The 23,483-nt window shown below is 38.1% G+C and overlaps 1 protein-coding gene across 6 annotated transcripts in view; it reads left to right on the top strand.

Annotated features, from left to right (window-relative positions):
* Positions 1-23,483, top strand: part of LOC127449939 (potassium voltage-gated channel subfamily C member 1-like) — a 99,939-nt gene that overhangs the window by 49,551 nt on the left and 26,905 nt on the right. For 4 of the 6 annotated variants that reach the window (XM_051713580.1, XM_051713578.1, XM_051713575.1 and 1 more), the window contains exons 3-4: positions 15,780-16,764; positions 20,718-20,924. In XM_051713580.1, coding sequence (XP_051569540.1) covers positions 15,780-16,764; positions 20,718-20,924 — 1,192 coding nt within the window. Of the gene's footprint in view, positions 1-15,779; positions 16,765-20,717; positions 20,925-21,852; positions 22,787-23,483 lie in introns of those variants that run through there. The other 2 variants (XM_051713576.1, XM_051713577.1) reach the window with 2 other exon arrangements.

Below are 23,483 nucleotides of genomic sequence, written 5' to 3'. Positions count from 1 at the left end.
TCTCTCTCTCTCTCACTCTCTCTCTCTCTCTCACACACACAAATACATATTTTTAGAAGAATATTTCAGTTCTGTAGGTCCATACAATGCAAGTGAATGTGTGCCAAAATTTTGAAGCTCAGAAAATTCATAAAGGCAGTATAAAAGTAATCCATAAGACTCCAGTGGTTAAATCCATATTTTCTGAAGCAATATGAAAGTGAAAAACAGATCAACATTTAAGTCAATTTTTGAAAGAAATTCTTCTTCCTGCCCAGTAGGGGGCGTATGCATGAAGAATGTGAATCACCAAAAACAAGAAGAATGTGAAAGTAAAAGTGGAGATTGACTGAGCAGGGAAACATTTTTATAGTAAAATTGGACTTATATATTGATCTGTTTCTCACTCACACCTATCAAATCGCTTCTGGAGACATTGATTTAACCACTTTCATATGGATTACTTTTATGCTGACTTGTGTGATTTTTGGAACTTCAAAATTTGGGCACCCATCACTTGCATTGTATGGACCAAAAGAGCTGAGAAATGCTTCTAAAAATCTTCATTTGTGTTTTGCTGAAGAAAGAAAGTCACACACATCTGGGAAGGCATAAGGGTGAGTAAATGATAAGAATTTTCTTTTTTGGGAGAACTATTCCTTTAAAGGGGAGGCTTGCAGCAACATGTGCATGAATGCTGGACACTCACATCACATTTCTCAGCCACTGCTGTAAAGGAGCAGAAAGAGACAACTGTTCTTTGACCTGAGAGAACTTACACACCATTACACACTGTGATTACATTCACACTCACATGGTCTTTACTGTATGCTGTACATGAGTTTGCAGAAAACTGACTCAAGATAATCTTTGTTTTTGGCCCATTCCTCCAGACAGAACTGGTGTAACTGAGTCAAGTTTGTAGGCCTCCTTGCACGCACATGCTTTTTCAGTTCTGCCCACAAATTTTGGATTGAGGTCAGGGATGGCCACTCCAATACCTTGAATTTGTTGTCCTTAAGCCATTTTGCCACAACTTTGGAGGTATGCTTGGGGTCATTGTTCATTTGGAAGATCCATTTGCGAACAATCTTTAACTTCCTGGCTGATGTCTTGAGATGTTGCTTCAATATATCCACATAATTTTCCTTCCTCATGATGCCATCTATTTTGTGAAGTGCACCAGTCCCTCCTGCAGCAAAGCACCCCCACAACATGATGCTGCCACCCCCATGCTTCACGGTTGGAATGGTGTTCTTCGGCTTGCAAGCCTCACCCTTTTTCCTCCAAACATAACAATGTTCATTATGGCAAAACAGTTCAATTATTGTTTCATCAGACCAGAGGACATTTCTCTAAATAGTAAGACTGTGGCAGCGGGGGCATGGTCGGACGTTTGTCCGGAGAGAGAGAAAGCGGTAAGGGTGCACACACCTGAGTGCTATAATGTCTAACACCTGTTTCTGATTGCAGTAAGCACTGGGGAGAATGATAAAAAGGAACCACGCCAGAGACGAGGAGAGGGACCAGTCAGAAAGAGACTGTTGAATTATGATCTAAGAGTGTTATGCTTAAAAGCTATTTTTAGTTTGTTTATTAAAGTCATACCTTTGAGTTGAAGTCCTGAGTTTCCTGTGTCCTTCTTCCTCTCCCAACCTTGAACTGTTACACTGGTGCCAAAACCTGGAAGAATTGGAGGAAATACGCCGGTATGGAGTCTTCGCAGTTGGCGGAAGTCATCAAGTCCCTCGCCAGTATGCACCATGTGCAACATCAGGCCCAGCTTGAGCTATGCCAGGACCAGGATCGCCGATTCCAGGAGGTGCTCCAAGTTCAAGCAGTGGACAGGCACACGATCCGGAGCCTACTGCAACAGGAGAAAGCCACGACCCCGGACCCAGCAGCCCCCATGCCTCCGGTTGCCCTCATGAAGATGGGGGAAGAAGATGATTCCGAGGCCTTCTTGGGTCTGTTTGAGTGGATGGCTGGCCGCGAGCTCAGTGGGCAGCCAGACTCATCCCACTGTTGTCCGGGGAAGCTCAACTCGCGGCGCAACAACTACAGGCAGCCAGTCTCCTGGGGTATGACGATCTGAGGAAGACCATCCTGCAGCGGGTCGGTTGCAGCCCTGAGCAATATAATTGTTCTGCTCGCAAATTGGATTGATCAGATTGAGGTCAGGGCTTTGTGATGGCCAATCCAGTACCTTGACTTTGTTGTCCTTAAGCCATTTTGCTACTGCTTTGGAGGTATGCTTGAGGTCATTGACCATTTGGAAGACTCATTTGCGACTGAGCTTTAACTTCATGGCTGATATCTAGAGATTTTGCTTCAATATATCCACATAATTTTCCTTCCACATGATGCCATCTATTTTGTGAAGTGCTCCAGTCCCTCCTGCAGCAAAGCACTCCCACAACATGATTCTGCCACCCCCATGCTTCATGGTTGGGATGGTGTTCTTTGGCTTGCAAGCCTCACCCTTTTTCCTCCAAACATAATGATGGTCATTATGGCCAAAAAGTTTAATTTTATTTTTCATCAGACCAGAGGAAAATTATCCAAAAAAGTAAGGTCTTTGTCCCCATGTGCACTTTGGGGACTGTAGTCTGGCTTTTTTATGGTGGTTTTGGAGCATTGGCTTCTTCCTTGCTGAACAGCCTTTCAGGTTATGATGATATAGGACTCATTTTACTGTGGATATAGATACTTGTCTACTTGTTTCCTCCAGCATCTTCACAAGGTCCTTTGCTGTTGTTCTGGGATTAATTTGCACTTTTCGCACCAAACTACATTAATCTCTAGGAGACAGAATATGTCCCCTTCTTGAGCTGTATGATGGCCATGTGGTCCCATGGTGTTTATACTTCCATACTATTGTTTTTACAGATGAACGTGGTACCTTCAGGCATTTGGAAATTGCTCCCAAGGATGAACCAGACTTGTGGAGGTCCACAATTTATTTTTCTGAGGTCTTGGGTGATTTCTTTTGATTTTCCCATGATGTCAAGCAAAGAGGCACTGAGTTTAAAGGTAGGCCTTAAAATACATCCATGGGTACACCTCCAGTTGACTCCAATTAGCCAATTAGCCTATCAGTAGCTAATTGGCTAATTGCCTAAAGGCTTGACATCATTTTCTGGAATTTTCCAAGCTTCTTAAAGGCACAGTTAACGTGAATGTAAACTTCTGACCCACTGGAATTGTGATATAGTCAATTAAAAGTGAAACAATCTGTATGTAAACAATTGTTGTAAAAATTACTCCTGTCATGCATAAAATAGATGTCCTAAGCGACATGCCAAAACTATAGTTTGCTAATATGAAAACTGTGGAGTGGTTAAAAAATGAGTTTTAATGACTTCAACCTAAGTGTATGTAAACTTCTGACTTCAACTGTATGTAGCCTTTCATAATCTGCTGTCGGAAACACTATTCCTCTACCAATTAATTAATGCATAGACTTCCCTTTTTGACTTTTTTTTTTTTTTGCATCCTTGTTTAGGTCCAAATCATTGACTGACCAGCACTCAATATTTTTGTTAACAATTCTACATTCTAAAGTCACTTTGACAATATAAGTCAAATTAATTGTAGTTCTGTTTCTGGTTAGTTGACATTATATACTTTTGGAAAGTTGACAAGTCCTATGGTATGACATGCTATTTCAAACAGCATTTTGCTAATGTTAACATAAACATAAATAAACATTAACCAGCATTAATAAATGCTGTAAAAAAATAAAAATAAAAATAAAACTTAAAAATATGAAAGTATTGTTCATTGTTAGTTCATGTTAACTAATGTTAACAATTTGAACCTTATTGTAAAGTATTACCAAATCATTTGTCACACCACAGGACTAAAAATAAATGGTCACCATTTAGAGGACCTAATACACTCTCCCTTATTCATTCATTTTAATTTTAACCTAAAATCCTGATGTTAATAACTCCATGGACATATTATGTGTCCATTCCCCTTCTGCATGTGCCCTTTTAAGAGCCAGAACACTTGCAATTACAAAACATTAGTTTAGGGAATTTTGCTGAGTGATATTTTGCTTAAGAGGTCAGGTAATTGACATATGATAAGTGTATTTAATCAGATATGACATATTTGTATCCATTATTCATGTGAGAGAAAAAAGAAAGGAACAGACCAATGAACAGAGGAGAGAAATAATAAAGCGGAGCAAGAGGACAAGGAGGGAATGACAACAGGATTAAGGGAAAAGCACAGTGGAAATCCTGTGAACTATGATGCGTGTAAGACGGCCTGAACTGTAATATTTATGGTATACTGCACAGTGCTAATGAAAATTAGGTCACTCCATGTCCATGAAAGTAAAAAGGAGAAAAATGAAGAAGGAGGGTGAAGAGAATGAGAATACCGAAATATTATTTGCTGGTGAAATGGTCAGACACGATGAGAACCAATGAGGTTTAATTTTATTGACGTTTCCACCATATTTGAAATATGCACTTAATTAATATGATTTGATTTGAGAGTGAATAACGACCTACAATTCATTCTGTTCATACAAAGTGATCGTATTGCTTAAGAAGACTTGGAATATAGTGCATTATTCGTATCAGTTACTTTAACTGTAGTTTTATGTTTGTTTTTTACCCTTTTCGAGCTTGACAGACCATAGTCACGATTCACTGACATTACGACAAATTAAACCCTGTGAATTGTTTTTTAACATTCACATTTATGTTCCATAGAAGAAAGCAAGTCTTACGGGTTTTGGAGCGACATTCGGGTGAGTATGTAATGACAGAATTTTCTGTTTTAGATGAACTATTTCTTTCAGATTAAAATAAGTTGCAGAGTGTTGTGAGGGATGGTATGAAGTTTGGGTTGTATAAACTACAACATCTGCATCCACTTCCCATCTCCTCTCCTGTCATCTGCTCACTAAACTTGCCTGCCTGTCTGAGGCCAGATTGCTCCCTTTACTAGAGTCTCTGCCTTCTGTTTTCAATACTCCAGACAAATCTACACTTCTATTTTTAGCCCACAGTCTATGTATATTCATAAACACCATCAGTAGATGACTTATTAATGATGCAATCATTTATTCAGCAGTGGTTTTAGCTTTGCATACTATGGAGAGGACCATCCCCATTCATCTCAATGATGACTCTCTCTTTGTCCCTTAACTGTGGTGCAGTATCAGAACTGGTAGTACAGCAACGCACTGGCAGAGAGAAGGTGCAAAATGCTGCATTGTTTTTGAAAAAATGCTGTGTGTTTGAGTATTTGTGAATGCATGAGGTTAACGTCACAGCAGGGCTTGTTATAACAAGATATGTGTGGTGGTGCAGCAGTGTTCAGAGGTGTAAACTGATGCTGTGAGCTCTGTGTGACTGAAAGTAATGCTGTGGGCTTTTCTCAGCCAGATTTAAAGTCCCTTTTATTCAACATGTTACGGAACTGGTATCAGCTACAGTATGTGCAGTTGAGATGCAAGAAATTGACCTTAATTCAAGATGTGAGCTGTTTCTCAAAGTGTTAGCTGGTCCTGAAGGACCCCCGACACTGCACATTTTGGATGTGTTCCTTAACTAACAAACCTGATTCTACTTAGCTCATTAGTAGAGTGCTCCATGACCTGAATTGGCTGTGTAAAATAAGGGATACATCCAAAATGTGCAGTGTTCTCCGGGGATCCTCCACGACCAGGATGGAGAAACACTGCTATGCAGCACACACACACCACTGGTCTGAGATCAATGTCCAGAGGGATCTAAGACCAAAGCTTTGACCTTTCTTGCTTCAAAGAATGTGCAGTTCTGTGTTCTGTGCAGTGTTCTGCACGATACAACAAAATATTGTTTTGTAAGACATGATGCATTGGTTTTTGATCTCATCAGGCCACCGGAGCTGCTAGAGCATGTCTTTTTCAGACTTGCTCTGCAGGCAGTTCTTGCAGAAATCTAGCAGGAGTGTTCCACGGAGCTGACATAGTGTCCCTGGGAAAAGTAGCACTTAAATGCTCCTCTTGGAATAGCTCAGTTTGCTTGCTAACTCTATCGCTCTTCGGCCAAGTAATGGCGTAGGTTCTCTTCAGCTTTCTTGAACAGTTTCTGGAATATTCTGTGGAAAGGTGATGATAGTTCTAATCCTAACTGGGACATCCCCAGTGTTCAATGGCTTCAATGACTTACATAGTGTAAACTTCAAAATATCAATATTGAACAATATAGCCACAGCAACGACAGCATAAATCCAATATTATACAGACAATAAAACAAATTCATGTACAGGTGAACACAAACAGAGCACATACTAGTAAGAATGCGTAAGTTACATTTTGAATATGCTGTTAATGCGCTAAATGCAATGCAATTACCCTAAATTGGCTAAAACATGTAAATGAATAACAGTCTCTGAAGCATGAAGAATTCAGAATACAGTAACATGAAAAGTTTAAAACCTCTGTAGATTCATTTTATGCTATTAATTCAGGAGCTTAGTTTTTCACAAAAATAACCATCTTTTATATGTTTAATATACTGTATGTTTAAAGTAAAATTATACATTTTTAAATGTTTGAATATTTTGAAAATTAATGAATATGACATGACGAAATATTGACTGAATTTAAAGGACTTATTCGTCAAAAGACTAAAACAAAAAATCTGTGTAAAAATTAACACTGGACATCCCATTTGAAATGAACAGCATTGCTGGTCACCAGCACACGTACAGTACTTTGGATACTGGTATGCTGGTGTCCCTAACAGTTTTCTAAACTAGTTTAAAGTGATAGTTCACACAAAAATAATAATTCTGTCATCATTTACACACCCTCATGTTCTTGTATGACATTCATTCTGCCGTGGAACACAAACGGAGATAGGCAGAAGGTTTGCCTCAGTCACCATTTACTTTCACTGTATTGATAAAAGATGCAATGAAAGTGAATAGTGTCTAGGGTCAGAAATTAAGGGGGTCTTGTAGCAAAAATGCCACCAAAGTGACAGAAATGCACCCAAAATTCAAAATGTGATTAAATTTTCTTTTTATTATTATTATTATTTATCGTATTTTATATAGTTCTTATATTCTAAGCCTAGAACTGCACATTATCACAGAAAGTATGATTTGATTTCATTTTATTTGTAGGAGGTAATATATTCTCAATCTAAATATTCAAATTGAGAACGTTAATGAATTCATTAAAATTAAATTAAAATGAATGAACTAAATTAATTAATTAAATTAAGTATTTGAATGAAAGGATGACAGTGTATTTTTATGTTTAGAAAAAATGCCCACATAAACATCAAAATTGCCCCTGAAAATCAAATCCAGGGAAATTATTGCCCCTTTATGGAATAGTTAATTTCGTACACTAATGGTGACTGGTGTCATTCTGCCTAACATCTCCTTTTGTGTTCCATGTAAGAAAGACAGTCATAGGGGTTTGGAGCAATATGAGGGTGTATAAATGAGGACAAAATTTGTATTTTTGGTGAACCATCTATTAACTAGTTTCATCAGAAAGTATTTTTTTATTTTTTATTTTTTATTATTATTATTATTTGCTGGTGAACAACATTGCTATGCTGTTCCATCAGCTAAACCAGCTGTAAAAAAATTACCTACTTGCCTCTCAATAACACAAAAGTGAAAAGATGTCATATTATATCATAGGTCATGAATATAATATTAGCTCTTGAAATGACTGGAAATCTTGTGTTTGATTTCATGCTCACTGAAGGTACATTTTAAAAAGAAAAAGTTCTTACGTGTGATTGTCCCTTAAAGAGCTGTTTTTACCTGATCTGACCCTTAATATTGGTGTAACCTTGTGTTCAGGTGGATTCAGTGATGTTATATAATATTTTTTTTAAACTTTTGTTTATTTTTTACAATAAGCACATTTTAGGCTAATGTTTTTTTTTTTTTTTTTTTTTTTCAGGGTGTGAAGAGAAGATTAAAGTAGTTATTTGCTGGTGGCCCTTTTTAGATAGACAAAGTAGAGAGATGATAGGAAATAATTACTACTAAAATGCTGATAACTATGTGTAGAAGATGCAGAAGCTTGTGGGAATTTCAATAGTTCAGTCCTCAACACTAGGATCTAGTTTGTGTTTAGCAGTAGACATATTTTATGATAGAAACATGCACTCATGGACTATGACTATGGTTATGAGCTTATGTTCATGTTGGCAGCTTCTAGTAGCCTATATTGATTGTATGACAGGGCACTGAACTCTTTGCAAATCCCCAGACTGAGCCTTTTCTTTAAAGGTTCCCATATAAACATCATTCAGAGAATCTGGACATTTTCACCCACACTCGTACTGTATATAGGGATGGAGGACCCAAAAGAGTGTGAAATTCAGTGTTAAACCTAGATGATCATCATGATTGGTGTGCTATAAGGATGCCATGCTTAGCCTATACACTCCCTCCATGCTGTAAAATCCATTCTCATTCTCCTATGTTTCTGATGTTGGCATCTCACACTCCATTAACTCCCAGCAGGCTGAATTTAAATAACGGCATCACAAATACACAGATTCATGAACACACACTCAAATTTCTGCTCTTTGTTGTATTGTGCAAGTCACATACTGCATAGTGATGGGCGGATCAATCCTGAAGTATCGATACTTCTGATACTGATGTTATATCAAAAATATCAATCCTCACACGAAAATATCGATCTATTTTTTAAATTTGGGATATTATTATTTGGTTACCATGAACATGAACAAAAATCATAAGCTTCGAAGTGAAATAAAAAGGATTAGGCTATATTAGCAAATACTTATGCAGGATGGGGACTATTTCTTCTTCCGCTCATCTTAACATGCAGCTGAAAGACACAAGCAGACAAGCGCTTGTGGCATCAGAAGACTCGTTCAAACAGTGGCGAATTCTCAGGGCCAGCAAAGCCTTCTCTGCTGGCCTAACATGCCAAATAAATAAATATTTTTCATCCTTTCATTCTCAGTCATCTTTTTGCCTATGTATTTTGAATTGCTTTCCACCATTAATCTACAAACAAATAGAGAAAAACGAAAAGTTTATCCAGTCAGAATTTATTCCTTGATGCTTACAAGTGAAGTGTGACAACGGTTTCACAAATCACATGCCCAAAGCAGCGCGTGAGTCTGAGCTCCACCCCCTCAGGCCTTCAGAATTTCCACAGGATCCCTCAACAGTGCAAATGAATGAGCAACTAAAGTCAGATTCATCAGCCAATCAGATTGATTTATTTATTTGTTTATCAGTTGGGTTGCTAGAAGACATCTCTAATGAGAGTCAAACCCCTGCTAAACTAACGGGAGCGCTGCAGTTTTGTTTCCTTAACGTCATCTTCTGAATATCGGGGAATGGAATACATTTATGGTCAGAGATATCAAGTATGAATATCCCACGTCCAACTTGAATGGAACGCAGCATAACTGTGTACTCTGACAAAACGAAATTTATTGCAAGCAACGTTTAAATCGCAAATATTATTAGATAGATTTTTCCAGGTATTATTAGACCTCCTTGCTAGATTCATATGAAAAATTATGATTTTTGAATGTCAGTTCGGGAGACGTTCATTTCACAAAACAGTCATGCTGCAGTTAAAATTAGGCTTGTTTGAGCATTAAGTGTCGTTTCAAGTTCTGGCTTTCGTGCGTGGATGTGTTTTTAAAATGTCAATTGGTATTACTAGTTAGCTGCGACATAATGTATGATGCCCAAAGGCATACAGTGTCTTATTCATTGTGAAACTGTGTTTTCTTAATGGCATGAATCACAGTGAAGGCCTAGACTTTAAATGCACGGCCTGCCACTGCGTTCAAACAGTGTAGTCTATATGCCCACCTATCTTTCTTAGGATTTTGCGGATGCCCACCTAAAATAAGTGATGATACGTATGGCCGTCAGAACAACAAGTAGTCTTTTACCCGGAACTTTGTCTGCTTACGTGATGCCGCAGCACCATCGAGTGAATTGTGTGTGTGTTTTTAATACGTTTACAGTGAATCTCTCTAACCACGCACGGAGCTGCGGGAGCACAACTGATGGCACTGGCAAGACAGACAGTCCGACTAAACTGATCCACCAATCAGAATGTTCATTTCAGACACGATTGGATATTTGTTAACCGATAATATTTTCCATTTCAGTAGGGGTGGGACATTTCCAGCATCTAATGCACAAGGAGTGACCATAATTTGCACTGTAAATTTATTTCCCTGCTAAATATATGTTTATACATTTAAATTTAACTTATGCAATTAAACTTTGTGAAAATACTACATGCTATTGTACCCCTGCTAGTTTTTGATGCTTTTTTCCCCTTTTACTGCTGTCTGTGGTGCCTTTTTCTTGTCATAGGATGTAGGAAAACAATTTCACTATACATAATAATACACAAATAAAACAAATAACCAATAATTTTTATGTAAACTAGATATGGTAATACAAGATAACATGTTAACGTGAACATTACTACACTCATATTAGCTACAATGCTTAACAGTTTATTGCATATTATGAATTAGTTTATTAGTTAGAGTTATAATAAAGTATTAACAATTTTCATATTAGCCTAATAAAAGGAACATTAATGACACCTATTAATTTAAAAACATATTTAACATCAAGTTACCATACCAGCATACCATACCATTAGCAGTGTACTCTACACCATGCCAGCAAGAAACATCCCATGATATACATTTTGTAAGTTCATGTGGGACTATAATTACAAGTCATTTTTTTAATGGAAACATTTATTTCTTACACATTTTACATATGTACTGTATATAAATGTAAATTAATTTTAGAAATCAGGTGCATATGTTCTTTTTTTCATAAATTCACAGTATGCCCACCTCTTCAGACATTACTACACCACTACTTCTGAAGTAAATCCACGCTAAAATAACAACATATCTAAAGATGACATTTCTTATTTCTTATAATTGTGTGTAATTTTTTGTTAATAAGTAATTAAATAAAAAAAGTGTGAAACCATGGTTTTACTACAGTAATATTGCAGTAGTAACCATGGTTAATTTTTGTAAGGTAAACAAAACAGAAGTCTAATAATTTATTGTTTAGGCTCACAAATGTAAAAAATACATAAAAAAAAAGACTTGAATTAAGACTAAAAATAATATATTAAATTGCCCATTTTATCCCAAGAAATCGCAAAAAATGTAATGTAATAGAAGTATCGGTATTGGTATCGGTATCGGTATCGGCGATATTGGACTTGAAATTATTGGTATTGAAAAGAAAATAAGTGGTATCTCCCATCCCTATTACTGCACAAACTTGTGATATTTTGGTTCAGACTTAAGTATGTTTCAACATGTTCTTCGAATGTTGGATTGTATCTATTGCGATTGCTTCAGTCTCAAAGGGTCATATTTCATAAAATGATGGGTATGAACATGTCCATAGCGGTAGTCTATTTTGTAATAAGATCCAGGAATGAGAGCAGAAATGTGGGCAGCAAACAGGCATTAGAAGCATGTCCACACTCCCAGGAGTGGCGTTACGGCATTATGGTGAAGAGTTACTTCATTCCAGGAGAGTCTCTCCTGCTGTAGTCCGCATTCATCCTCTAAATCTTTAAACAGCTATGCTCTCAGAGTTCATTCCACAACTGTGGAGCCAGACTGCCAAGATACAGGAAAAACTCAAGGTTCTTTCTGCTTAAGCTTTAATGTTTTGTGTCCTTCAAGAATCAAATGGCATGCACACATGCAAAGATGTGCAGCGACAAAGCAATTGGATGTCATTCATTTTCAATGAAAATGTCAGTGATGTCCAGTTATATGAGCGACAGCGGCCATTAGCAATATGATATGGGCATGTCCAATGATGCAACAAAGTTGAGATAAATGTAACTTTATGCCAGTAAGCAGTGATTCTGCGACTACCAGTGGGAGTGACAACATTGGTGCTAAAGTGATCTGTCTCCTCTGAGATCCTGAAGTGTTGATGTTACTGTGAGCAGTTTTAACAATTATATTGTAAATGTCTGTAAAACAGGTATTTAAAAATGATGCATTGAAAAACCATGTCAGAAAATTTCAGCATTCCAAATGAGTTTGATTCATGCATTAATAATGGTCCCTTTTCACATTTCTGGGTTTGGAAACTACAGCGGTATAAACTTCTGGTGAATGGGAGACCATAGCAAATATATATATTTTTTTAAATTCCCATTTGTTCCAACAGCCAACAGGGGAGAGAGACAGTATGGTTTACGAGAGAGATGGAAAAAGATGCCAAATTTACTGTCACATGCTGGGCAGCTATATTTTAAACCCCATCGCAGAAGTGGTAACTAGTATTTATTTATTTATTTATTTCAGGGTAATATACTAGAAATAATAAACATTTAAATTAAATAATTACAAAATTAAAAATATAAAATAAGTTTGCTAGATTTACGTAAGTGGGAAATGTATCATCACAGTGAAAAGGATCCATTTTTCAACTTCATGGTTTGATGCATTATTTACTGATGCAATTTGTATACAAATGTTCTCCCCTCCATAATGTTACCATAATTGGTTCCTTGTTGAAATAGAATGCAATCTTATTTTTTTATTTTTTTATTTTTCACCAGCAATACATCTCATTTGTGATTTAATTTTCAAAAGCCATGGCTAGTGATGCAGCTCATTAAAAATGTTAGGTTGACCAACAGTAGCAACCTCCGGCGATAAAATTGCAAACGCAAAATTTAAGTTTCACTCGTCTCCAGCACACTCACATGGCCCTGTCGAGGGTTGTGAGATAGAAGCTCTCTTGTATCTGGAGCAGAGCGTGTGGAGCACTGGTGATGTCGTGAGTGGTAGCGTGCATGCTTGACACACAAACGGGTCCCTCATCAGGATTTTGAGGGCACGATAAGATGGGCTCGTTAAATTAGTTCATGTTAATCGTGTTGGGGAATTAGTTTATTCTCCCAGGATGCCTTAGTCCTTCATTTGACAGCTCTACGTTCGTCATGGGAGGATTGACCTGACTGCAGATATTTGAGCAATGTCCTTAACACTGTTTTTTAGGTGTCTTTTATAAAACGATTAAGTAACTGTTATTGTGTGCAATGCATGTATGTCTGTGGTCTTCATGTGTCTTTTATATTACAGCAACTAATCATGGTATAGCTGTGCACCAAAATGTCAGCATGCCATAATGTAATGTGTAGGATGTCTAGGCAGCTTGTAACACTGCTGATAAGACCATCTTAAATGAATTTTCATTCTGGTCCTGTCTGGTTTATGGTGGATTGGTGCTGGTCTAGCTGGTGGATCATCATAGCCAAGATGTTCATCAGCAAATCTGATTGACCAGCATGGTCTTTGATTTGCTGGTCAAACTAGTTAAGAATTCTGATGAACACACCAGCACATCAGCACCTAAAACACAACATAAGCTATGCTGGAATTTTCTCCAGAAAGGAAAGCCACAGAGAAAAAAAGGGAAGAGAAACAGAGGTCTGTCCGTACAGGGGAATCAGAAGACGGTAGGCAGAAATGGAGGTGGAGAGACATTCCACTGCAAAAGAAATGGCTTACCCCAGTAATGGGGGGAGGAGGGGTGTGGGGTGACAGAGAGGATGGGGGAAGAAATGAGGAGTGGGGAGAATCAACACAAGCACTGCTGAGGGGGACTGGCAGCAGCAGCATTTTACACACACACACACACACACACACACACACACACACACACACACACACACACACACACACACACTGCCAAATGACTGTAATGATGAGCTACATAACAAAATTCATGGTATGGGCACTGCGATAAACAGATTATATTGATTGCAGCTGATAGGAGAAGAGGCTGTGGGCTTTAACAAGGGAAATGCTTGCACTAGCCAATCAATGTTCATCTATCTGCACAAGAGGAAACATGACATCTCTGTTTTCAGAATGGTGACCACGCACAGCTCAACCGGCTATAACTCACAGGCTCCTGCCTTCCTCCATTTTTCTCCCTCCTCCATTTCCTTATACTCTGTCTCTTTTTCTAAATATAAATGTATCTCTCTCCTTCTCTTTCTACCATTAGAGCTGTTTATATATATATAGCCATCTCTTGAGTTTCTTTCCGCTTTTATCATCCCTTCTTACTTATTTCAAATCTGCTTTTCTCCTTTTCTGCTTTTCCTCTCTGCCTTCTCCCTTTGTGGTGTATCCTTACCTCAGTGCTGTGTGTCAATGAGACTGCTGCATTCACACCATTTCCACTGTTTTCAGTGCCTTAAGCATTTTTGTTCTTTTTCTCTCCTTGTTTTTTGTTGTATTTGGCGCCTCCTGTCTGTGGTATGTTGTCTCACTCGGATTGAGAAGGTCCTCTGCAGTGGTCCAAACTGCATCACAGCAATCTTAGATGCAAACGTGTAATTCTGTGACGTAGACTGTAGAAGAAAAACACAGGACAATGAGTCATTGGTGTGTCTTATTAACAAGGGCTGTATTATTATACCTGAAGTCCAATAGCATTATGATGTTAATCGTAAAATGAGCTTGTTTGTTCTCTTGATTTGTCATTATCGAAACAAAGTCAGGTAAAGATGAGTCTAGCTTGAGCTTAGGTTCAAGAAATGGTATGACAACTCCATGTTTCAACACTTAACAATGAATGGCATTTTCCATGAAAGGGTACTAAATAGGGCTTAAAACTCTTAAAAAAATTAAGTCATTTAACCTTCAAATATTGTTCCACCTCATGAGGACAAACTAAATATTATATGAGCTGTTTTAATCTCTTTTATTGTTTATGACGTTTGCCATTTTTGCAACACTGTAACTAAAATTTGGAACAGTTTAAAACCTTAATTTGTGTGATTCCACTGTTTCTAGATGTAAACATTAAACAAACATAGAATCAATAGATAGTATTTATGTAAAAAAAAAAAATGGGTCAGAATAGGCTTGCAGTCCACACTAATTTGTTTTATTTGAAACTTCAGCATTTTCCAAAGTATGCGGTACTAGAGAGCGTTTTTCAATGCTGTTCCAGTGTGAATGAGAGGCGCAAACGTGGCAAAATCAATGTGTTTCCAAACAAAAAATGGATTAGTGTGGACGTGGCCTTAGCCTTAATTAAGCCATGTCCCTTTGTTTTGTAGTTATCAAACATTTATTCCACAAAATGTGTTTGTATATGCTAAGTTAAAGGTGCACTCAGTATCTTTTTGTTTGTCATCTTGGACTTACAATGACACCTAGTAGTGTGGATGCAGCATCATTCAAAATCAATAGTTTTCAGTGACTGATGCCATTGTAGAAAATCACTATTCACAATCAGCCATGATTAATTTAATCCAAGAGTGAAAGTGTACAATAAAAAGACGCTTACTGAGATTCAGCTAATCATGTGAGTCTAAAATGGCAGCCCCCATGAGAGCACCCCTCCCCTGTGTAGAATTAAACAGCTTTAATAAGGTTACTGATATGACTAGAGTCCTCATCTCATGTAAGTGGTCATGATTTTATACATATGTTTCAAAATTACAATTCATTTCTAAGGGGAAAAAGTTACTCAGTGCACCTTTAATTTTATATTCAATAAGAGTTATTATTCAGAGTTAGTAATCTAACATATAGTTAATTCTCAATTCAAAGAACATGTGATTTGTGCCTTTAGGCTTTAAAAATGAAATGGGACACCTAATTTGTACTCACTTCAATTTTACTTTATATTGTCAATGTACTCATCTTCTCATCTCTCTTTGTGTCTCCCTCCCTCTCTTTCTGTCTCGCTATCTCTTCTCTCTGTCTTCTCTCTGTTTTTAGTATGTGGCGTTCGGCTCGCTCCTGTTCATCCTCATCTCCATCTCAACATTTTGCTTGGAGACACACGAGGCCTTCAACACCATCATCAATAAGACAGAGAATGTGACAGTGGGGAACGTCACGCGGGAGGAGATTGTGTTTGAGGTAGTGACTGACAGATGGCTTACCTATGTAGAAGGAATGTGTGTCATCTGGTTCACCATCGAGGTGTTTGCCCGTGTCATCTTCTGCCCAGACAAGGCCGAGTTCTTCAAGAGCACGTTGAACATCATCGACTTTGTAGCCATCCTACCCTTTTACCTGGAGGTGGCGCTGAGCGGCCTCTCTTCTAAAGCCGCCAAAGATGTGCTGGGCTTTTTGCGCGTGGTGCGATTCGTCCGAATCCTTCGAATCTTCAAGCTCACGCGCCATTTTGTGGGGCTAAGAGTGCTGGGCCATACGCTTCGCGCCAGTACCAATGAATTCTTGCTTCTCATCATCTTCCTTGCTCTTGGAGTGCTCATCTTCGCAACTATGATTTACTACGCCGAGCGCATCGGCGCAGACCCGGACGACATCACAGCAAGCAAACACACCACCTTCAAAAACATCCCCATAGGCTTCTGGTGGGCAGTGGTGACCATGACGACGCTGGGCTACGGTGACATGTATCCAGAGACGTGGTCTGGTATGTTAGTGGGTGCCCTTTGCGCCTTGGCGGGTGTGCTGACCATCGCCATGCCAGTGCCCGTCATTGTTAACAACTTCGGCATGTACTACTCTCTGGCCATGGCCAAGCAGAAGCTGCCCAAGAAAAAGAATAAGCACATCCCACGGGCTCCACAGCCTGGATCGCCAAACTACTGTAAACCAGACGCCTTGGCCATGGCGACTGCCTCGCCACACAGGATCATGGGTAATGTGCTGGGCAGTATGGTGGGCTCTGGAAGCATGGCAGGAGACTGTCCTCTTGCGCAGGAGGAAATCATAGAGATTAACAGAGCAGGTGTGTGTGAGTGTGTATGTACACATGTGTTTACATGTCTTTGTGTGTGTGTGTCAAGCAGAAGTGTCTATGCACTAGCAGGATGTATTACCAAAAATAATCAAAATATTGTTGATCTTATGTGTTGTTGCTGTTGACGCTCAACACTTGTCCTGCACTTAGAAGTGAGTGTGATTTTGTGTCCATCTCACCCATCATAAAATAATTTAAGAGCAATGAAAGGCTAAAAAGCTATGAGTGATTGCACTTATAGGTAGGCCCAGACGAAATCTGAAAAAATATATAAATAAAATAAAATAAAATAAAATAAAATAAAACAGACTTTTCCAGAATGGACTTAAACATGGTAAAATTTGTTAAAGGGATAGTTCACCCAAAAATGAAAATTATCTCATCATTTACTCACCCTCATGCCATCCCAGATGTGTATGACTTTCTTTGTTCTGCTAAACACAAATGAATATTTTTAGAAGAATATTTAAACTCTGAACTTTGAAGTTCAAAAAGCACTTAAAGGCAGCATAAAAGTAATCCATATGACTCCAGTGGTTAAATCCATATCTTCAGAAGTGATATGATAGGTTTGGGTGAGAAACAGAAACATATTTTTTTAAAAATCACCAAAATCTCCACTTTCACTTTCACATTCTTCTTTTGTTTTTGGCGATTCACATTCTTTGTCCATCTACTGGGTAGGGAGGATCATTTATATTAACAAAGGACTTAAGTATTGTTCTGTTTCTCACTTACACCTATCATATCTCTTCTGAAGATAGGGATTAAACCACTGGAGTCATATGGATTACTTTTATTCTGCCTTTATGTGCTTTTTGGAGCTTCAAATTTCTGGCTACCATTCACGTGTACTGAATGGACCTACAGAGCTGAGACATTCTTCTAAAAACCTTTGTGTTCAGCAGAAAAAAGAAAATCATACACATCTGGGATGGCACGAGGGTGAATAAATTATGAGAGAATTTTTATTTTGGGGTGAACTATCCCTTTAAACAGAGCTGAGATTACACTATTATTAGTAACTATAACCAATATACCAAATTACACCAAAATAATGAACACTCAAAGTGTTGCTGTGATGTGTACAACTTTGTTTATACTGTATAATGACAACTTTGTACAATGGCGGGCATTCCAATTCAGCCTAAATCATTTTGAATAATTATTCCATGAGTTTATATTATATAATTTTTGTGTAAATCTGTCTACACATATATACTGTATATACACAAATATTTGAGAGTATTTACATGCAAAATTGATGGTCATGGCCATGCTTGACAGAAATGTTATTAAATTTATAGCAGGATTATGCTTATACATGCACCAGTATTTTAGATTACATCCCAGAAAACATCCCAGCCAATCCCACTCCCTCTCTTCCCTGCCCTTATCAACACTTCCAAAGTAAAATAAATATAAGCATGAACACAGCAACCAGCTCTCAGGTCTGACAGCAAGTGGATGATGGACTTGGAGCTCACAGTCCTATTTGTGTGTGTGACTGTGTGTGTGTGTGTGTGTGTGTGTGTGTCTTTCTGCATGTGACAGTGCCAGTCAAGATCAGCCAGCGAGTTCACACAGCCGAAAGAGCTCCTTCTGTCATTACTGTACAGAACACAGAAATACACACACCCCATGCTAAGAGTAACATGAGGCAGATTAGTCACAACCCTCTTAGATTAACATATGCTATATTTGCTCTATACAAAAAGCCTAGAAATGATCCAAATCTAGCACTTACCAAGCACCATTTGTGAGTTAAAAAAAAAAAGAGTTACTTGCCATTTGACTGGTAACTTTATGAGAAATTGCACATAATACATGGTTAAAATTGAATTGTAAATACGATATTCTGATCCTCACGGATGTGACACAATCTATTAAAATCAAACCTTCTACTTCATTGGATACGACTTGTGCGTCTTCTAACACCTCAGTGGAAAATGTACTTACATTAATTTTAAATTTAGGATATAGTTTTTTTTTTTCATCCAGAACTCCATGTAACAACACATAAGTGGAATATTCCTTACATTAAGCTACCAATACGAAAATATGAGGAACATAATCATGATGTGCCTTCATGTTTTGTGTCCAGCACAGTTTCACTGAGAGACGATGACTGGCTTATCTTGTATTTGATGCTGCAGGTGACACAGAGACCTCCGCTGGTCTTTAAAATGCGAATAAAAAGAGAGCTAAAATTAATATTAGCCTTAATATAAACCTTATCCAAAATACAGTTTCATGGCCAGTAAGAAATTTTGGATTAGACATTTTAAATCATCAGCACACTGCTGACATCTACTCTCTGCTGTACCTCTCTGCTGATTTTCAACTTTCAACACTAAAGATACAGATTACAATACACAATTTTGAACACCAATGATACAGATGACTGTATTAGATCTGACATTGCATTGCATTGCATAAAATAACTGGACAATAAAATAAAAAAAAAGTAACATCATTAAGCATCTTCTGAAGTGGACAAAAGCTGAGTAGTTTAAAGTCCTCTTTATTTATTTATTTATTTATTTATTTATTTATATATATTTGCTCTTTCTAGGAGTTCTGACTGCTGAAAGTTCCCAAGAAATAAAAGACAACATAAACATCACGAGCACATGTGCCCTCCTCTATCTTAGACTCCGACGTGTAATGGACATGTACATGTAATGAACCTCTATAAAGTAGTATAAAACTAAATAAAGTATAAAACTTAAAGGTGACAATAAAAGTGTAATTTTAATATTAAATTATTTTCTCGTTTCTCAGCTTAATATAAACTTAATATAAGTAAGCCATTCATTGGCATATTTTACTAAAATGTGTAAACTCTGTGGCACTTTTAAAACTTTGCTTTTTGTTTAAGCATCCCGACCATCCTGACACAGCAACATTGGCTGAACCAATGACGTGAATTTTAGGCCCTAGGAGAGTGTTCAGGAGACTCGTTTGAAAATAATCAGCATTTTTGCAATTTCATTTAGTGATGCTAATGGTGCAGAAATTCCACACTTCACCTTTAAATGAAGTCATTTGTTTTGTCTCCTGTCCCCATGCATGTGTGAGTGTGTTTGTATTATTTGGTGGGTGGGGGAGGTGTTCAGGTTCTGTAGCTGTTTTATGCAGAGGTTTTTAAAGGTTAATGACTTAGCTGTCAGGGAAGTGTGTTATCTCTAGTCTAGTGAACCTTATGTCATGACCTTTGCTATGGACCTTTGTTTCAAACATTACACATCCATTCATCACCTTTTGTCACCTGTCCAGTGTGTTTGTGTGTGTAAGCAGATTTCCTGGCTATTTACACTGCTTCTTTCTCAGATAAAGATGTGTAATTTCTTCAAATGAGGTCCAATTGCAGAACAGGTCTCTATGCCATTTTTTCCCCCTTCCTCCCTCCTCGTGTTTCTATCTCTTTCCATGTCTTTAGCAGCGTTGCCCCATGGCTTATTTCTGTAAATTGTTGAGCAGTAACTCATGTCAGATTAGATTTGACAGCTGTGTCAAAAGCTATAAGAACAAGTGCCCCTGTAGCTTCTTTGTTTAATGTGTGCATCTCACTATCCTTTTCCCGCTCTCCGAAACACTTATTCATTTTGTGTATGATGTTGTGTGTGTGTGTGTGTAATGTTCTGAGCCTGCTCCCCTGCACTATTTTAATCAAGTGAGGCTGATGCTCTTTTGTCCTGCTCCCTCTCTCTCTTCCCCTCTCTTTCTTTTCCTCCAACTTTTTGTTGCACATCTCTATTTTTGCTTCTTTTTATTCATCCCTTTTCATACAGATTTTTCTCTTCCCTCCACCCAATGTGTTTTCATGATATTATGACTCTCTAATATCATCAAATATGACATATATGTGTCTCTAATTTGTCTTTCTTTCTTTCCTTCTTTTCTTCTTTTCTTTCTTCTTTCCTTCCTTCCTCTGTCAGACTCAAAGCAGAATGGTGATGCTGCAAATGCAGCCCTGGCTAATGAGGACTGTCCCACCATAGACCAGGTGCTGGGGCCAGATGACAGGAGTCCAGCCACTGGTGGAATGGGAACAGGCACGGGGCGTGAGCGTTACCCCCATGATCGGGCCTGCTTCCTCCTCAGTACTGGAGAGTTCCGCACCACAGACAGCAATGTCAGGAAAGGTACGCAGCACCCACACACAAACAAATCTGATTATACTCACACTTTCAATATTCATTGCAAAGAACCATATCAAGAAAGGTAAGTTATTCATGCTCAGGTGACTAAGTAGCTGGTAAACATCACAAAAAACTTCTGTAGTGATATTGAACTTTTACAAGCGTATATACATGCACACCTCAATATGCGTTAAAACAGACACACTCGCATCCATATAAAGAATAGCAGAGCTCCCAACCTTCTCCTTAAGCATTTCTCCTCATAATCACCACATTAATCATACTGAAGAGCCATCATCATTAATACACGCAGTAATAATTCAATTCATATCCTCAATAATAGCTTAAAATCTTTGATAATGTCAGGATTTTTCAGCAAAAATCATCATAGCACAATTTAAATAATTTACACTATACCAATTTATCAAACATATTCACTGCATCTGGCCAACAAGCTCTTAAAATGCTCTTCTATCTATCTATCTATCTATCTATCTATCTATCTATCTATCTACAGTATCTGTCTGTCTGTCTCTCTCTCTCTGTTTGTCTGTCTGTCTATCTGTATTTCTGTCTGTCTGTCTGGCTTGCTCTTGCTCTCTCTTGCTCTCATTCATTGATTTATTATTTCATTCTCTCTCCTTCCCTGGATTCCCACCCTGCCTTGACTCCTTTTTTTTTTCCTTTTTTTTTTTTTTTGGCCCTTTCTCTCCATTCCTTCATCTTGCCTTCTTTCCTCCTGATCTTCTGTTCCTCACACCCTCTCTATGTCACATCCTCTTATATCTGTCCACGTTTTGTTCTACTTACTGCTAATGTCCTCATTTCTATACCACACTATCCTGCTGCTGCCCCTTTCACCAACCTCCACTGATCCCAAACACACCCCTTTACACAACCAAATCCTACAACCCCTCCACAAAAACACTAGAAGCTGCAGTCGCCAACCCAGTCTCCCCACCAGGAGAGGAGTGGTTCAAACCAGAAGGCCCACTGCTACAGCAGGACCTCAATGCGAATTCTGCCTCTTCCTGGATCAAACCATAATGAAACAGAGGTAACACTCAAAAATGCCACATGTGCTGCAGCATAGGGACTAGCTGATTCCACACTGTCAAAATGTAATTCAGTGTCTACATCGTCAATATTTTATTATTGCATTCTACATTAATACCAATATGCTGTCTTTGAACACAAAATCCCACTAGTCCACATACACACACACTATCAATTGTATGTATATTGCAAACACACTCATACTTAAAGCAACAACAAATATGAAACACCAACATTAATACTCACACTCTTGCACCCACAATGCTAAACTGTAGTTCACACTGACACAACTCTTACTATGAACTTTAAGAGAGACTGATGCCTGTATAAAAATGCATGATGCTTAATTTTTTGTTAAGGGGGTTAGTAGTTTGGGGTGTAGGATATTACATTATACTGTATGTTTTTTTTAGTTTTTTTTTTAGAAATGTGTACATTTAATCTAATCTTCCATGCATATTGACACACCATCACTCACACTGGAGTCGTTGTCTCCTCTTTCTCTTTGAGTCACAAGTGAATAATTGTTTGCTTGGACTGACATTACAAGTTCCACTGGATGTTTCCAGGATTAAGTGATGTTAAATTATATGAATGATTTCATTTTAGTGCTCACCTTTTCATAGTTCTCATAAAAGTCACCTCACTTTCTCTCTCACACTCTTTCTCTCAATGTCTCTGTCTTTTTCTTCCCTTTCAAGTAAACCTCTTTCATTCTAATTGTATTTGACTTTTCAGCTTGTTTTCGCTCAAGTCTTTGATTCTTTCATCCATATTTCTTATTTTCTTCCTCCCTGTTTAATCAACTTCCACACTCTTTTCTCTTGACTGAGCACTAGACTTTAAGGATTCCACATTTGTTAACGCTGTTCCCAATACTAATGTTAAATCAGAACATCATCCTTCAGGCCAGAATAGTTCATAACACTCAAGTTCAAACACCTAGCCTAATGATACAAATGACACACCTTTGATTAATTTAAAATATGTTAAATATGTTTCTTTCATGAGGGTTATTTGTTTGTATGTGTGTGTGTTTGGGGATGTTGTATTTTCTGATGTGTGTTTTGAGGTGCGCCTGTCTGATGAGCTGTTGTTGTGTTATCTCCTTCCTCAGGTTGTGTCGTGTCATGCGTTTGTATGTCAGCTCTTGTTGCTACACTGTTACACTGTCTTCCCTTGTTTGTGTGTTGTCGTGTGTCTGCACTGTGTTCCATTTGGTGTTGCTGTGACTTCTTCCTCCTCCTTTTTCTCCCTAACAGTGACCTTTCACCTTAGTAAAGTGCCCCTCATTTGCAGAGAATGTGCAAGATTTCAGTGCTCACTATGATTTGTCACATTTCACACTCACACTGTTGACCAGGCAGAGGTAAAAGAAAAGGGCAATGCTGACGTCTCCCACCTCTGACTTCATGCCTAGGGGTTTTGGTGAACGGTCACTGAGAGGGGTTGTGTTTTATTTGCTTTTTATTTGTATAAAGCTGGTTTCTTCTCTCTCCTGGAACT

The sequence above is a fragment of the Myxocyprinus asiaticus genome, chromosome 13, assembly GCF_019703515.2.
Source record: "Myxocyprinus asiaticus isolate MX2 ecotype Aquarium Trade chromosome 13, UBuf_Myxa_2, whole genome shotgun sequence".
In the NCBI taxonomy this organism is placed as follows: Eukaryota; Metazoa; Chordata; class Actinopteri; order Cypriniformes; family Catostomidae; genus Myxocyprinus; species Myxocyprinus asiaticus.
The sequence above is the reverse complement of the archived record's forward strand: the minus strand, read 5'-3'. Positions and strand labels throughout refer to the sequence as shown.